The sequence below is a fragment of the Scomber scombrus genome, chromosome 13, assembly GCF_963691925.1.
Source record: "Scomber scombrus chromosome 13, fScoSco1.1, whole genome shotgun sequence".
Taxonomy (NCBI): domain Eukaryota; kingdom Metazoa; phylum Chordata; class Actinopteri; order Scombriformes; family Scombridae; genus Scomber; species Scomber scombrus.
The window spans coordinates 27,389,694-27,407,557 of NC_084982.1; the positions used below are offsets into that span (position 1 = coordinate 27,389,694).

Here is a 17,864-nt window from a genome sequence, read left to right on the forward strand (position 1 = left end):
ATAGGTGGCGGCTATAATTGAAAGGGTGAGCAGGTTCCGGCGGGGAGTGAGAAAACAGATGTTGCACAGGCCATGGCGGCGCGGCAGTGTGTGGTACTATGGCATGGCGTGCTACAGTATGCATGTGTGTGTGTGTGTGTGTGTGTCTACATGTGTGCCATTGCGCTGTGGGACTGCAACGTGGGTTGGTTGTAATTGTGGTACCTGGATTTATATAGAGGGTCATAATTACAGGCAGCTCCAGTGCACATCGATATAGATATTAAGGGGATGGGAGTGACGAGTGTGTATGTGTGAGTGATTATTTTAAGTATTTGTCCGTGCTGTTTTAACTGACATGGCTTTCTGGAAAATGAAAACACTTTAATTGAAGGGTTGAGAAAACCCCCTAGCTAGCTCTCAGTGTCATCCTGGCTCTGTAAGCACATGGTGGGTCACTGTAAAGCTCTGTAAAGACTTAGTAGGCCTTTTCTCCCATGACATCCTAAAACTGGGGCCCTGTGCTCTAAACACTGCATTGAGAAAAAGTTAGCATATTTATCTTAACAAATGAGCATTTTTAGACATAAAAAACCTAAAAATTACAACATTAAATGCGTTTTCAAGGCTCTATTTTCTCCTTTGAGAATTCAGTGGCCTCTGTTGGGGTTCGTGAAGGCAGTGAACCTATTCGACAGCAGAGTTACGCCAACAACAGAATGATGAGCTGTCTAAGTTGGATTGTAGCAGAAGTTGGATACAAGAGACGGCGCCAAGAGCCAAGTTAGGTGCCAATGCATGATCAAACATGTGGTGAGAAATGCAAATCTCACAACATCCTTGAATATGTCAACAAACTGTCTCCGCTAAAGAGCAAAATGTGTTTCAGTTTAGAGGAAAAGAATATTAGCATCTGCTTTAGTGTGTGTGAAAGTGTTTCACTTTCTTGGAAAATGGGTTTAAGTTTGAATAGTTTAGTGTTGCGTGTATGCAAGTATATGACCTGGCTATACCTAATGTCAGGCTGGGGATTGGCTGTATATTTACCTAAAAATAGCCAGAAATGTGTCAGTTATGTTACAATCTCTCGTGATTTTTTTGGCACACTGGAGACTTTTTTTCCCCTAACTTTTTAGCCTTAAGGTAGTGCCTCTTCATAAGAAATCTGCAACACCAATAATAAACACATAAGTCATCATATGCATTGTGGAAAAGGTAGCTAGCGTATTGTGCACAAATGCAACTACATATTGATTCATTAAAGTGATTCAACTTAGTCAAAAACATAAAATTGTGGCACTGATGAATATATATCCAGCTAGAGGGAGCTACATTAGTTGATCATGTTACTTTTGTGGCTGTCCGTATTGTTGATGAGACTCTCTGGTCAATATTGTTTAAAAAAAGTGCTGCTCAAGCTGCTGTTACCACTGTTTCAAAATGTCAGTCCAATGTGTGAAATCAGCAAAAATCTACTTGAATACATAAATCATGTAGTTAGGGGGAGTTGGAGGATTGGGTTGGTGCATGCCTTGGTGATGTAGATAAATGCAAGCATGGGTTTGTGTGCACATAGCGGACAGAAACCACAGTAAACCAAGACACTGCTACACCACTTATAAAAAATCCAATAGGGCACTAATATACGAAGCCAAATCAGAGCGGTTTTGCTGGTGATTGTTTCAGCTTTCATTGTGTTGCTGGATTTAGTTTGGATTTAAAAAAAAAAAGTTTCAATTACTTTAATAATGTAATTAAAAAACAAACAAATTCAATCAGCTGAAGCCATTTGTGCTGTCCATTTAGCCAGTGGAGCAGTGGATAATCTATGGCTTGTCCCCCTTGACCTTATCTGGGGTGAATCAGGTCTCAACTAACTCCCCCTTCATGATGAACAGGAGCTGCTCTACTCTGTAAACCCCCCCTACCCCACCTCACCCCCCCTCAACCCCCCCCCAACACACCGCAGTTTGAGTTGATGCCAGCAGGGCCCCAGGCCTCCACATCTTCATCCAGCCAAGCCAACCCCCGGGGCAGCTGGAGTGGGAAAATGTTTATTTTCCCTGCTAAATCTCACTAATGCTAACACTGTGAATTTTATTAGCGAGGGGGCTCGTGCTGAATCCTCTATGAGCCCCCAGTGTCCAGCCAAAAGCCGCCGTTGTGTTTGCTAGTGTGTTTACGCACACACTTCCACCCATGTGCTCATGAACCAACATATAGTTAAGTGTTTGTGTATGCAGTCTGAGGGGACCGGCCCCTCACCCCCCCACACCTCCTCCACCACCACATCAGTACACAAATCTATCTCCCTCTCTCCCTCTGCTGCATCAACACTAAAATCTCTTTTTCCTTGGGGTGGCAGACATTTACTTTGGCCGCCGCTTTTGTCGTGGGAGCTTCAACGTTTTTTCCCGCAAGCCGCTCTGATATTTCTCTGCCCACCCAGCCCTTACATACCTGCTCACTCATATATAAACAGGCTTCTGAATGCCTCCCAGTGTGAAATATCATAATGTGACTTTATTTACACTTGCAGTAATGACGGTGTACCAATGCTAATGCCAATCATACTTATATGTCTTTTCAGTAACGTTGGTTTTTCCCAATTTTTCCTTCTATTGGAGTTCAAAGACTGACACCAGTTTTCTGTATGCAGTAACTACAGGTTTCACTTTAGGGCCTGGTTCATCTTCTGGCTGCCTGTATGTATGTGGAAAGAGTTCTATGATGGAAATAAATGTCATCTATAAAAAAAGAAAATCTCTTCTCACATTTAAATTATTGTTTTTAAAGAAAACTTTGCGCAATGTTGGCCCCAAATGACATTGAGAGGCCAGTGTTTAACAGGCAGACCACATGCTGTAAGTAAACAATGTATATTTACTTTTTATGGGCATTTTGTGCTTTTATTTGAGAGTGGACACCGTTACCTGAGGGGCAAGCGGGGGGAAAACATGGTGAAGCTGTTTAGCCATAGCCATTGAATCCAGCATATCAGAAGAAAGGTAACACAATACTAGTTTTAACCCCTTATATACTATTCAGGGTCTAATTTGACCCATTTTCACCTTTGAGGGAGAGGAAAAAACCCTAAAAACTTTGCTTTTAGCCAGAAATGTGATGACTTATCCTAAAGTGACTGAATATGAACAGTTTGTAAGGTTTTAAGAACTGAACATTTTGTCTTTGGAGCTAAAATGTATTTCTGTTTTTTTAACCCAGTCTGCTCCCCTCATTCTCCATGTCACTCTCACCAGATAAGGACAGTGATTAATGTGAGAAAAACACACCATGGACACTGACGCTGACTAACAGAAGCAACTGAGCGTTTCAGAGAGGTCTTTACTACCACTGTTGGTAACACTGTTTGTTTTTGGGAGTCCTGTCCATCATATTTGGCATTTTTTAGTGGAAGGAAAACCCAATAAGCAGCTCGCAGATCTGTACACAGTGAAACAAGAGCAGACCAGAAACCAAATTATTGCTGAGTAGGGTTTGTGTTTTGACTTGTGGACATGGAAAGAAATCACCCATGGTCTGAGGAGGTCTGTCCATCGTTGCGGCACTCAAAAACTTAACAACATCATGGCTGCAGCGTTTTTTTAAAAATGATGTCTTCCTCATATTCCACAGAGAAATCCCTGTGTTTAAGTGTCTGGCTTGAGGTGTGCCCAATAGTAAAGCCAAAATATATTTATAAGTGCACCAGTAAGACCTGCAGCTCTGTCAAAAAAAAGAGAAAACCTATACAAAAAAGAGAAAACCTATACTGACGCATGTGTCCAGAGCTTTTCCACAAGCACACATTCTCACAGCAGCGCTCAGTGTTGCATGGCTCAACCGTAAGCCTTGCAATTCACTTGCCCATAGGGAAAAGGGGGCAGGAGAGGGGGGGGGGGGTGTGTTGGTGGGGGAGGAGGGTGAGAAGCCATACTATGGGTTCACTGAGGGCTCCTAGTTCTTGCGGTGGGTCTGCTGAATATTACTGCATAAATTGATTTTTAATATGGTTTTATCTGCACTGCCTTCCAAAACAAACGGCAGGGGGATGAAGCACATATTTGCCACCTCTGCCACTACTCCTCCTCCCATGTCCTGGCAGTAAATAAAGCCTTTGATTCAGGCCGAGGCTGCCAGCACAGACCATTAGCTGGCTGCCTGGGTCAATATGGGCCCTGTGTCTGGAGGCCGCAATGGAAGAGCCTCCAGACTGGCAGAGTGGCCAAAACCTGACCACATCACTCCTAGCATGGTAGAACACTAAATAAAAGCTGCTGGGATGGTGGCAGCAAGTGTGGACGCTGCGTTGGAGCAAGGCGGTGGGGGGATGGAGGGAGGGAGGTGGGAAAAGGGGGAAGGGGAAGGGGGGTTGTGGCTTATTTGAGCAAACAGGCTCCCCAAACAAGTGCGGGCAAGGCAGCACAGTGGCGGTCACTGAGGTGGTTGGAGGTAGAGAAGAACAGGGGGGGGGGGGGTGAAATTGAGAGAGGTGGTCTACAGTTTCTGCATAGGCCCCCCCTAACTCTTCCTCACCATTTCCTTTCAGCACCAGCGTGTTTACCTAAGTGATTGAAGATTGAGGGTGTTTAAAAAAAAAATTAATTGCAGAGCGATCCCATATCTGATTCTGTTGTGTTTTCCTACCTGTGCATGAGGATGCCTGTATTAGTGGCCATAGCAGAGGGTCAGTTTTTAGTTGTTTTTTTTTTTTGGGGGGGGGGGGGGGTTCAGGGTGGGTGGTTGGACAGGATGAAAGAAAAGAGCGAGGGCTCCTGGAGCAGAGCCGATGTCAGCGCCAAGGGGAGTATTTGATTATCAGAACATCGAAAAGGCTGCTACTTTCACGGGCAGTTTTCCACTCTGTGTGCTTTTCTATCCCCCATTCATAAGGCCTGAAGGTTTCTTGGATGGGTTTCGCCGCTGAAATCAAACGTCTGTTCTGGTGCCTGACCGTCATTTTGATAGGGGGAGCCGAGGTTCTAGCCTGCATTGAAGAACAGTCCGGTCTCTGTGAGTTTTGCATCTAAGCACGTGTGCCAGCGTGTGAGCATTAGCCTGCCTGTTTGCCTGCCTGTGTGTGTGTTAGATTTAACCTGCCGCATCATTCCCATTAGGCGAACAGCACATGCAGACCACGAGGTTAATCCTTGCCATAACAGCCCGACACAGAAAACAGAGCAGAGAGACGACCTGCCAACATTCTCCACACTGCCCTTTTAAGGTCACCCAGGATTTGTTTTGTAGGATGTTTCCTCATAATAACAGCACAAACACACCTGAGACACCGTCAGAATGAAAGACTGTAAGGTAACACGTGTTTTACGAGCTCCTGGCCTCGGGGCTTTTTTAGCGTTTATGCACCCTCAACCCCTTAAACCAGCCGTGGCCCCCATGCTATGTATAAGTCGGAAAAAGCTCTACACGGCTTTGATGTGGGGAACTCTTCCATGAGAAAGCCTGGAGAGGAAGAATAAGAGGATGGTATCAACATGCCTGGTGCTGAGAACAAAGGGTAAGATGGCTGTTAAGTTAGGCCGTTACTCTTGTACCATGGATGAAAGACATGCATGTGTTTTAGTGTTCCCAGTAAGAGATTGTAATATTTATTTTTTTAACATGAAAATATAAGAGAGGTATGATGTTGGTGATCCAGTAAGGCTTTCATTAGTTCTGTTTTGAATCTGGTTCCAGGTTTACATAATGTTCTAAGCTGTAAGGCTGGCCAATCTCTTGAATCATTTATCTCTGTAAAACTGGGTTAAAACATCTTTGCTAATGATTATCCATCCATTTTCTTTATCGCTAATCCTCTAAATAAGATAAGATTTGCTACTCATGATTACTATAGCTGAATAAGTACAATAGAAATAGAAGTGACTATTAAAAATCTCGCAACTGTATATCATCTAAGCAGTCTTAAATGCAGATCAGTTACATCTAAAGTCTCTAACAACATCTATCTAACAGTAACAAGAAACACAGACAGCTTCAGGACACACTGAACCCACAGCGGCCTGCAGAGAGTTAAACCATAGTCAACTTCTGATATCACGCTGCGGTGGCCAATCACAGTTGGCGATCAGATCTGTACAGCCCTGCCATTATTAGTGGGTTGTAACTGAGCTTATGACTAGCTTAAGTGCAAGTGAGTGCAAGAAATAATGTTATAGCCTTTCAATGTTTGTTTTTTGCTAGTCAGCTGGATAAATATGGACCAACAAATGAACTTGTTGAGGTTCGCTATCGCATTCAAATTAGCTCTAATGTCACAAGATCAGACTCATCATTAGCGCTGCAGAAAAGTGTTTTATTATTTGGTGGTTTTTAGCAGTGTAATTTGGAAATGGGCATGCTTGTGATCCTACATAGATCATAAGATTGTAGTGCATGGAGTTTTGTGATGTTTTTTGCAACTGGGGCAATATCTGCTGCCTTACCTTCAAAACACAGCTCTGCTCTCTCACTGGAGCTGCTCCAGCCTGCAGATGCTTGTCTGTGCTTTCTGTGGCACAATATCATGCACAGCCCTCAGTGTTGATAGGCCTTTACTCATGTGAAGTGTAACCAATCAGATAGTGCTGTCGGGGCAGGTCATTTCTCGAGACCACAGAAGGAAACAGCTCCATTAGAGCCAAATTAGCTCATATTGGCAATTGGATAAAAAGAAAATAGTGCTTACGATAATCGTAAAAATGCTGGAATATTGGATCTGATGTTCGTCCAGGCTGATAATCGGTTGACCCCTATCCAGAAAAAACTTGGCAGTTTAGATAAAACTGTCTGCAAGCCTGTGCCTGTCTAATCCGAAGATGGTTTATCAGTAAAAGAAGCACGACTCGTTAACACCACCCTACAACTGTGACTGGATGTTTTTGAGCTGTTGAACAAGAACTATCACACTGTTGCTATTGATGCATATAGAATACATCTCAAATTACGAATAAGAAGTTGTAAGTGTGGACTGTAAATTCTCTTAATGTTTAGGGACAATAAAACACAACAAACAAGTCATAGTTCTGTCAGTGGACAACATAACAAGGTATCTTATCCTCACCATCTACAGGGCTGATGTATTCTGGTAGGTGAGCTGCAGCCGCTGCTGCTGCTGCTGCTGCCGCTGCTGCTGCACTGCTCTGCATCAGGAGGTCACCGTAGGGGCTTCGCTGGCTGGCGCTGGCCATCAGGTGGTAGTACTCTGTGGGGTTGGCCCCTGGTGGCGGAGGGGGGAGACTGAACAAGGCACGTTCCTTCAAGTGTTCGTGGGTCACTGAACAGAGGAGACATAGGAGAATAGGTTAATGTTTTCTTTTTGAGATGAAAAACAAAAGAAAAAAAGCTTCAATGTCTACATGTCCTATAAAAAAATAATGCAGAATTCACCAAACATGAGGTGACGTCTGACAAGATTGTTGTAATTCGTGCTAGCCCACCAGCACTGATGTCATGACCCTGTGAAATTATGCTAATCTAAATGCTTTTATTTTTCCTGTAGTTAAGTAATATATTCACAGACACCATTTGACAGACACTACCCTTAGACAGTGTGACAAAAACAAAGACGTGCAAAGAAAAGTTTGCAAGAAGGATTCTGCAGAGGAGACGAATGCCCTGCTTTACAGATTTGAAGATTTGTGCTTGCGTGCGTGCCCCAGGGCATGAGGCTTTTGATAAAAGGTGTCTGATGTCTTTGAGGCTTGCAGGGTTATGGGAAAATATCTCCAGGGAGTAAAGGAAGCAGAGGCAGAAGAGATGGAGAGGGGCAGAGAGGAGGGGGGGGGATAGCGTTGGGGTGGAGGAGGGGGAGCGACAGAAGGAAGAAATACAACATTCCTGCACTTCACTGGTGTTGTTTATGCATTTGTTTGACAGGCTGAAGTCTGACACAGAGTGCAGGTGGACACGCACACCGAACACACACACACACACACACACACACACACACACACACACACACACACACACACACACACACACACACACACACACACACACACACACACACACACACACACACACACACACACACACACACACACACACACACTTATAATACTGAGGAAAGGCCTTAAACGCTGCATGTGCAAAGGTAGCAAAGGTAATATTGACGTAAAAATGTGTTAACACCTGCACCAGTAAAGCCACATTTAAAAGTGTCAGAAACTATAAGAGTGAGAGATGGATTGCTTTTTCCTACATCCAACTGTGCCTGTGTCCCTCTCCACTCCATTTCCTGTCCCCCCTCCCCCCTTTTATCCCAGTGTGCAGGAGTGTGTGGAAAGGACATGGGTGTGGGCCGATGGTGGATTAATATGCATGCTGGTAGAGACAGGAGGATGGTGGGGGGTTGAGATCACTGGGGTGGGGGATATTGGGGGAGTAAAAACCACAGCCCCCCACCCCCTCACCCTCTGCACACACACACACACACATACACATACACATACACATAAGGGCACACATAAACCAAAAATCTGGATCCATCAGAACCTATTAAGCCATGGCTGTGGTAACAGTGCACAGGCAGTGTGTTTGTGCTCCAGCAGCAGTGATCCAGGCGTATTCCTTGGGTTTCTCCATGGCTGCCAGATCACGTTACCACCTCCGCAGAGCAGCACTTTGTGTCTGTCTGTGTTTGTGTGTGTGTGTGTGATGTCACTTATGAACATCATGGGGATGAGAGGTAACGACTACACTCCCAGCTAGACCCAGGAAACCAAGACGCAAAAAAGTCTAGTTTTTTTTTGGTTTCATAGAAAGTAGAAGAACAAAACTATGAGTCTGCAGCCATGTTAACGGCTCTGTGCTTAAGATAAATCCTAACGTCAGCATATACTATCATGCTCATGATGACAATGCTAACATGCTGATGTTTAGCAGGTATAATGTTTACCATTTTAGCACTTTAGCGGACTATCATAAGCCCTAAACGCAAAGTACAGTTGATACTGATGGGAATGTCATTAGCTTTGCGGGTATTTGGTCCCCAACTTGGGGTCATTCCTATGTTCCCCCATTACTAAGAAATGTTCCCCTCATCAAAATTAGGCACAAGGTCCCTCAAGTATTTTCCACCAATTTCCCTAATGCACATAATGTGTTTCATCTGTGAAAATGCTTGAAAGACAGGTGAAATTCTTTCTTTTATTATTAAATTGTGGGAACATAGAGCTGTGGGAACAGAGGGCTGTGGGAACATAAGACTGAGGGAACATAGAGCTGAGGGGAACATAGGGCTGAGGGAACATAGGGCTGAGGGAACATAGAGCTGAGGGAACATAGGGCTGAGGGAACATAGAGCTGTGGGAACATAGGGCTGAGGGAACATAGGGCTGAGGGAACATAGGGCTGAGGGAACATAGGGCTGAGGGAACATAGGGCTGTGGGAACATAGAGCTGAGGGAACATAGCGCTAAGGGAATATAGGGCTGAGGGAACATAGAGCTGAGGGAACATAGGGCTGAGGGAACATAGAGCAACATTTGAGAGCTGTAAAAACATCCTATACCCATTTTTGAATTTTTGTGCTGCTGACACTTTTTTAAAATATACAAATATAAAAGTTTAGCCTGTGTATATTAAAAAAAAAAGCATTTAAACATGCTGTTATATTCATCATAATCTATCAAATGTTCTCCTGGACCACAAAATAGAGATTGTGAATGTCCTTTTTTTTCTTAGATAAACAGAAAACTCTCTGACAGCTTCATTCAGGATTAATCATAAATATTTATTAATGACTGATGGTGGAATTTATGAATGTGAATTGGTGTAGAGACTAATTATGAGTGTGAATATGAACATTATGTAAAGGGTTAATCAGCACAAGTGATGACTGGATTTTAAATCCTTCATTACCAGTTTTCTGTCTCTTTTCCATGAATGTGACACCTCACATCTCTATTCTCCCACGCCTGCCCACCTAAACGTTGCTCTACGCTCCATAAGAATAGTTAACATTACTGATATTACTTGAACTATGACATTAAAGATAAGATAATAACGTTAAATGATACATGACACATGACGTGTGCTGTGACGTTATTCGCCCCTTCTACTCCTGCTGCCCCCTGGCGATCGGATCGTCTATCAGCGATCTTGACTAACCACGATTGGATCACATTAAAATAGAAAATAATAACCCAACTCTAATTTATGTAGTATACATGCAAGTTAGGATTTCATAAACAACTCTCAACACATGCCTGGCACCCAGGTATCCCTATCAGAGGTTTACACATGCTCTACTGAGCAGACTTTATTTATGTTCTGCCGAGCTGCCGAATGCCCTCCATTAGGTGCCATACTTCCCTGCCACTCTATCAGTGACAGCATCTCTTCCGCATTGCTTCTCTTGAAAGGTAGGGAGGCATTACTTGCCAGCAGAGTGTGCTCGGTGATTTATTGATGCCAGCTGCAGGCCTGTGGCTCCTCTCTTATTCGACCTGTTGTTTGAACAGGGATAGCGAGGACAGGTTTGTCATCGTTTGAACTCAATAGTTCATGGAGCTCCGCGTGTTTGTGTCTCTGTGCTAATTTCCATGGTTTCCCTTTTGCACAAACACACACACACACACGAGTAGGAAAGTTGCCTGTACCGCAAAGCATTCTCGCAAATCACCAAGCATGCACACACAAGCAAAAAAACACCATGACGTGCTTGATGAAAGGTGGCTTCAGTATTTAATTTAGGGCAACGTATACGATGTAAGACTAATTATCACTGTTGGTTAAATAATCAGCTGTGTAAACCTTAAGTATGTGTCTGCTTACAGTGTGCTCCAGTCAAGCACACAGAGTCGGTTTGTAGTGAACAGGATATATAACTTCTCACCCACACACAACTACAACCTTCTTAATATTAGCTGGTAAAAGCAGGTGCAGAATGTAGCCGCCATTCGAAAGATTTTCCACATAACTTTAGCGGTTTATTCTTCATTTTGAGTACGCTGCATACATCACGAGACTGTGAGGCTAAAGGCTGAGTGTTTCCATACTGCCAATGCATGACAGGTAGAGAAGTGTTTATGGATGAACATGTGTGCCTATGCTTTTGAAGTCATTCAAGCTCCTATAGGTGCACGACTCAATGACAGCATGTGAGAAGTATTTACTACTTGCACTTTATTCCCACACATGCTTTAAAAAAGGAGCTAAAATTTTTGCAGACATAACAAAAAGTTTCCTTTTAGGAGGCTAAATTAGAGCCAAATCCTTCTGTCACACCCATGGGGCGAATATACTGTATATAAAGTATAGTCTGTGATGTTTATGCTTTTCATTGATGTCAGGACATAGATGTAGCATGTGTCACAGCTGTATAATTGCTATTGGAGTGAAAGGGAGAGACTAGTCAGAGAAATGGTAGATCGTGATAGTTTGTTACAGATGGAGGTAGTGATTGACAGTGGACTTTTTCTAGCATTTCTAAGTGGAGTCAAGTGTGGAGACGTAGTGTCATGATCACAGGTTGTCATATGTGATTTTATTGGGTGCCAAGCCTCAAGAAGGTGGGTCTCACCTAATAAGTGACACAGGCAGAGGCAGATACCAAATGGGGACAAAAGATTAGAGGAAGGACCATGCAGCTAAAAAGCCAATAAGACTGAATGCATGAATCCTAGTGAAAATGTCAGTACTCTCATTCATGTGAATAGGAGATGGAGCGATTAGGATGAAGGGTAAGGGGCTGCAGGGGCACCACAGCAGCCTCCAGACAGAAAGGTAAACCTCAATCATCTTTTGTAGAAACAACCTGACATCATGCTGCAGTGGACAATCACAGACTATCCCTGCCTTATCAAAAACATCCCTCTGATTTATAGTTTCCAGGCTGCTTTTAAGCGTTTCTGTGAGTGTTATGTGTTTAACCCTTACACACTGTTCATATTCTACACCCTCACAGTAAGAATCCCTTCATAAAAAGTGTCTATACCAAATTTTCAACCACAGATGTGTTTAGAAAGCATCAATAATCAATCTGACTGATCAATAAATATGTGATTAAACCTTGATTCATGTTTCAGAGAGCAGAGAGAGTGTATTTTTTAGCTTTTACACCACTAAACATCTCCTATCACACAATATCATGTCCTATTTTACCTAAGACATGAAAATATAACATAGCAATAATGATAGAAATGTATTGAAACTGAACATGACAAGAACTTAATGGAACTGTGGGGTTTATTGTATAACCATTAGAGCCATCAGTCTTCACTGCTACATCATAACAAGAAATCCTCATAACTACTATCTTATTAAAACTATTAACTATTCATTTAACTAAGACAAGTCAATAGATACGGGTCTGTAATGGTACGTAAAAATTTAAAAGTCAACATCTTTGTAAGTGTTATAATGTTGGTGTGTGGTGAGTCTCACCTTCAGCAGGGCTCAGTCCTCGTGCCGCTGAGATCATGGAGAGGGTGGGGCTGCCATGTACCGAGCGTAGGTAGTGCTCCATGTGGGGGCTGACGTAGGGATGCGGAGGGCTGAACGGTGACTCACCCGTCCCGGCTGGCGCGTGCGGCGATAGGCGGATCAGAGAAATGTCTGAGATGACCGGACTGCCCGTCAGTCCTGGAGGTCTGTGGAGAGAGAATAAACTTTGTAAGAAGGGAGGTAGGAAAGATAACAGAGAGAGAAAGAGAGAGAGTGATAGAAAGGATGTGACAGATGTGGATGAAAGTTAAAGAGAGAAAACAGACAGTGTGAAAAAGAGGGAGTGGAGTCAGTTTCAGTTAATTTGATTACTTGCACCGTGCTCAGTTATCATCTTGCGTGATCTTCATTGGTATGTTCATAGACAAGCCTTAACTTCTGTTATTCCACAAGCGTGTCTGGAGTCTCAATCCACTTACATCCTTTCCCCTCCCCGGTCCCACAGCTAATACATAATAACCCCCTTTTGTTTGCCTTCTCCTATTAAGCCCTGAAGGTACAGACAAGTCGAGACCGAGGGCTTTCGTCTGCGAGGCTACGAAGAAGAAGAAGCGTACTCTCTACTCTCTCTGTCTGTTTGGGTGGGCAAAAACTATACAGGGTCTCTTACATCAGGTATTTTACATTGTGTGTGATAAGAGAGCGCAACCGGATGCTCCAAACATGAAGTAACTGCCTTCAGCCACCTTTTTTGGCAAAAAAGACAGAAGTCTCGTGTGAAGTTCGCAGACAGCCTGCCGGTCACATCAGACTCTACAGTAAATTTGTCATCTCTGGCAGGTAATGGGCGGCTCTGCTTGCAGAAACACAGACAAGTGGGTGTTGTAATTTCTTCATATTCCCCGAGGGGCTGAACTCTAGATAAAAACGTCTGCTGGCCGCTGGCAGTGGCACAACTCTTTGAAAGGGCACTCGGTACTTATGTCGACCTAGTGTTCTTCAGTACTTATCAACAGCCTGTTGCTGCCTCAGTGTGTGGTAAGAACACCTGGTAGAAATTGAGCCTCTTTAAGGAGGTGAAACTACGACAACAACTGAGAAAAGAAAAATGAGAGTTTGGTTATGAATTTCATAACTTTTCTATCCATAACAACTTTAAACTCAGGCCTCCTATCTGTCGAACATCTCAGTTACAGTGATTTGGAAAGTGTTACCATCACAATTTTTTATTTAGAACCTGCAAATTTTAAGAAAGCTGTAAACGGTTTGTTTCTATTGCTGCAATGTTATTCTTATGGATTATTTCTGCAAACAACCCACTAATCCTAATTTTAGTTTTCTTCGTGCATACACTTCTCCATCACATCTTATGTTGCTTATGTATATAGTCTGTATCATTTATATATGTGTAAACTAATAAAAATCTACATTAAATCAATTGTCTACACTATTTCAGAGATTTAATATTAACTGGACTAGTTTGAACAGACAGAAAGGTTAGAGTGCTGTTTGCTACCTTACTAATAACTTGATTTTAAGAATAAGGAAGCAAAGAACAGAACTTGCCTTTTTACAAATAAGGAATAGTTTAGAAACTTAATTGAGAAATAAGCTGAATGTATTAGATAGTGATCAGGGTATTAGCTAACTGGCTCCAGGGCACAAACCCAACACAAACACAACAGTCACTAGTTTGTAAGACACTATGTTCATGAAACTGGATTGCTTTGATAAAGGAGACACCCGGTTGACGATGATTCTGGTGGAAAGTGATTAAAACCTGGGTGCTAATTTTTAAATGTGTTATTAAAATGAATGACTGTATATAACAGTAATGGAATCTATGAAGCACCTTGAACTCATCATTTATTATCTTTAAAGAGAGAGACAGAAAAAAAGAGGAGTAATGGAAGCAAATGGGTCGTCTCCCTTTAGAGGAAATGACCAGACTAATGAGTCACTACATGCTGTACGTGAGGTTAGAGGACGACCTCACACTGTGTGAGCCTCGCTGCACATGAGTAAAATGATGTGGCCTTCTTTCAAGATGAAATTCAGGTTTGAGGTCACTGTTAGTTCAGAAGTCAACATTTCCATGGCAAGAAAGTTGATTGTTTTGGGTCATTTTTGCTTCTTTAATTTGAGATTTGAATTGAAAAAAAATGACTTCATGATGGCCTAGTTGGAATCTTCTTACTTCAGGTTATCAAACTCAATAAAATAATATATTAATTGTCTTTGTCTCTGATCACTACACTTTAATCTTTAGTGTCATAATCATGTGTTATTCTCTTGTAGAGATTATGCCTGCACAGCAAAACTTTGCAACACAATACAAAACAGTACAATACAATACAAAACAATACAATACAATACAACAACAATAACAGAATAGCTGTTATTGTGAGTGCATGAGAGCAAAAAAAAACAAAAAAAACTTGCTTCAGCTGTCGTTTCAGCAGCTTGATGACTGCTGTGAACAAATGAGTGGTTATATGTGCGGTTTGGACTGCTGGCAGCATCTACTGCACGCTGGGCACAAAACATGTGTATGTTTGAGACAGGATGTAAGAAATAGCTCATCTAAAAGGATGCCCCCTGATTACACGTTGTATTAATCATTCACTTAAATACGTTATGATTTAGATTAGTCTGTGAGCTCCTCAGGGATTAGTTTGCATCCAAACTTTTCTGCCTTGTGGGTTGAGTGAAAACCACAAGTATAAAAATACTTTATGCTTAATTAAATTTATTATATTTAAAGTAGGCTCCTCAAGCTCTGTAAAAAGTAAAAAATATAGAAGTAATGATACTGTTTATGTGTTGATATAGCTGAGAAGGATTAAGCGAAGCGTGACAAATCAGTTGACTGATGAAATTAATGTGACTGGCTCAGGTTGAGAAAGGTGGGACTAGCTAGCACGTTTGGCACAACTTCACCCCCCCCCCCCCCCCCCCCCCCCAACCCCAACCCCATCCATCCTTCAGAGTTCCCCTGCTCAGTCTCTCATTCACTGTCTCTGTGTGGAAGCCAACCTGCACCCGGACCCGGCCCGGCCCTGCCCAACTCAGGACGGAGCCAACCAACCCAGAGCCTCGGCCCTCGCTCCATTTCCAGTAAGCGCCTGCAGACTGCTGGCCTTGTCTGAGGGCCAACTTTCTGCCGTCAGGCCCACTCTTCCCCTACAAACAACCATAAAGAGCCCTCTGTTCTGGGCGGGAGGGGAGAAGTGAGAAGAAACAGACGCTCCATACACAAAAACACGCTTCCCTCGGTCCGAATCTAAGCAGCATACAGAGAGCTTGGCAGTGCCTCCTCAGATTAGTGCTTCACTGAAGGACTACCTGGGTAAACTGGCACTAGTGCTGGCTCTTTTTCTTATCAGACAGGGTGACTCAGAGCTCACTAAACTAATCACACATTGCCATACTTAACTTAAATCTGTTTACTGAATGCTTTATGTAGTGCAGGAACCTGTTTAGCATGTTTACCTCCGTCTCCAAGTGATGCAGATTTAATATTGTATCACAATTTGTACCAGATTTCATGTAAGTTTCACGAAAAGTGTGCATGGTTTTAATATGTTGTATAGTCTGGCATTATGATGTGTTTATTCATTGTTCTTGCTCTCGTCATTCTCATTTAAACACTGCACAGCTTCTAAATCACTTCTAAATATATTTGACATATTTTCATTGTTTCTCAGTTTTTTTTCAACAAACCTCTGTTATTCTAAACCTCATTACTTCCTCCAAAGATGTAATCCTTTAAAAATGGGTCAGAAATATACAGCTTCATTTAAAAAAAAAAAACATTAAGTACTTTCCTAAAACAGGTGCTCTCAATAGTTTCTAGCAAACATCACTAAAACTGATGTAAATAGTTCATTTTCTGGGAACTACTTTTAGCTGCGGATTAATACACATTTGGTGCTTGTTGAGTATTTACAGCAAACGGAGAACAGTGCATGCATGGCTCAAAATTAGCACCAGTCACCAACCAAATGCTGGTAAAATATGCAAGTAGCTAATAGACAAAACAGTTAATCATGAACCTGTGTGCATGTGGAATTAATTACAAAATAAATTGCAGTGTTTATGTGCAGGAACATGTCACGCAATGCAGCCGTGTGTCTCATTGGCATGTTTCTAATAGTTCTTGGAGCTGATGAATAAGCTATATCAGGTTTTAAATACATGCACAATACTTGATAGCAGGATCAATTCATTGTTGGTTAGACTATAGAATATCTACAGACTTATCCTTTAAAGTAATTCAAATAATACTTTAACCTCATGGCATTTGTTGATAAGATGATATGAGACACTAATATCATGTTATGAGCATTCTCAGAGTGCTTCATGCTCCCTCACCGACAGAAATATGCAATCCAAACGTCAAGACTTGCTTAGAAAGGAAATTAATTACATTTTCATCATAACAAACATGCCCGCTCTCCACACTCTTAACCACCAAAACCATTTTGCAACATTTAACTTTAAACCTATATCCATCATCGACAGCGGTTTGTTTCTTGGCCAATAGCAAACCAGCTTGTCTGCACACACACCACTCTAGCTGCGGTAAATCACTCAAAACGACCAAAGAGTGAATATGAGGGCTTGATAATAAGGTGAAATTTACTGCTGTTGCCTGTCAGGAGGCTGCAAATAATAGCCCTGTCTGGCAGGTACCATTATTGAAGCCTTGTCGATCCACCCTTTTTCTGACAAGATGTTACTTGAAGTCTGTGTGTTTTCCACAGGGTTCAGTCACAGAGGTTGAATGGGAAGCTCTCGGAGGGCACCTGGAGAGCCATGTCTCTTAATCAGTAGTTGCCATTTAGAGTGACTTCTATCATACCTGAACACTATGGGTGGCTGCCCCTTTAGAAAGGATGGGAAACACTACATGTAGCACTTAAATATCAGAATTATTCATTATCAACAAATAAAAATGCCATGCATCAATCCTGCTAAAGATGATACTTGGGTAGAGAGAGAGAGAGAGAGCGGGATATATGGATGGATAGCGAGCCAGTGTGAGTCAGTAGATGACATGCTTTCAACGAGGTAATTGCTATTTGTCTCTGTGTTCTGTACTGTGTGATTACACGCTCTCTGTTGTTCCATTGTTAAAACTCTGCTGTGAGAAAAAGTGATTTGGACATGGTACAGCTTGTTGAGCATATGAGTAACCCTGTGAGTAAGTGCATACCAGAGAGCGTGTACATTAGATTGCTGGCCGAGGCAGATTGCAGCATGATTACTGGTGAGTTCAAACAAAATGAAGCTGAGGACCTTTTACCAAGTTTTCTCCACTCTATCTCTTATTTTCTTTTTCAAAAACCATTCTAGCCAATGCAGTACCAATCTGACATCACGGAGAACAAAAGAAAAAATAATCTAATTGACAAAAATGGTTTTATTAGGAAGCTTGACCTCGTTAAGTGTTCACTTCTTTAATCTCATAATAGTTCTAGTGTTGCTGCGGTGGTCTT

At 42.3% G+C, this 17,864-nt stretch overlaps 1 protein-coding gene across 1 annotated transcript in view; it reads right to left on the reverse strand.

Moving 5' to 3' along the window:
* gli2a (GLI family zinc finger 2a) overlaps positions 1–12,460 on the reverse strand; it is a 29,135-nt gene extending 16,675 nt beyond the window's left edge. The window contains exons 1-2 of the mRNA XM_062431446.1: positions 12,364–12,460; positions 7,037–7,249 (exon numbers count right to left, since the gene is read on the reverse strand). Of these exons, the coding sequence (XP_062287430.1) occupies positions 7,037–7,249; positions 12,364–12,445 (295 nt within the window). The 5' untranslated portion in view covers positions 12,446–12,460. The remainder of the gene's footprint in view (positions 1–7,036; positions 7,250–12,363) is intronic.
* Positions 12,461–17,864: the final 5,404 nt, after the last annotated feature.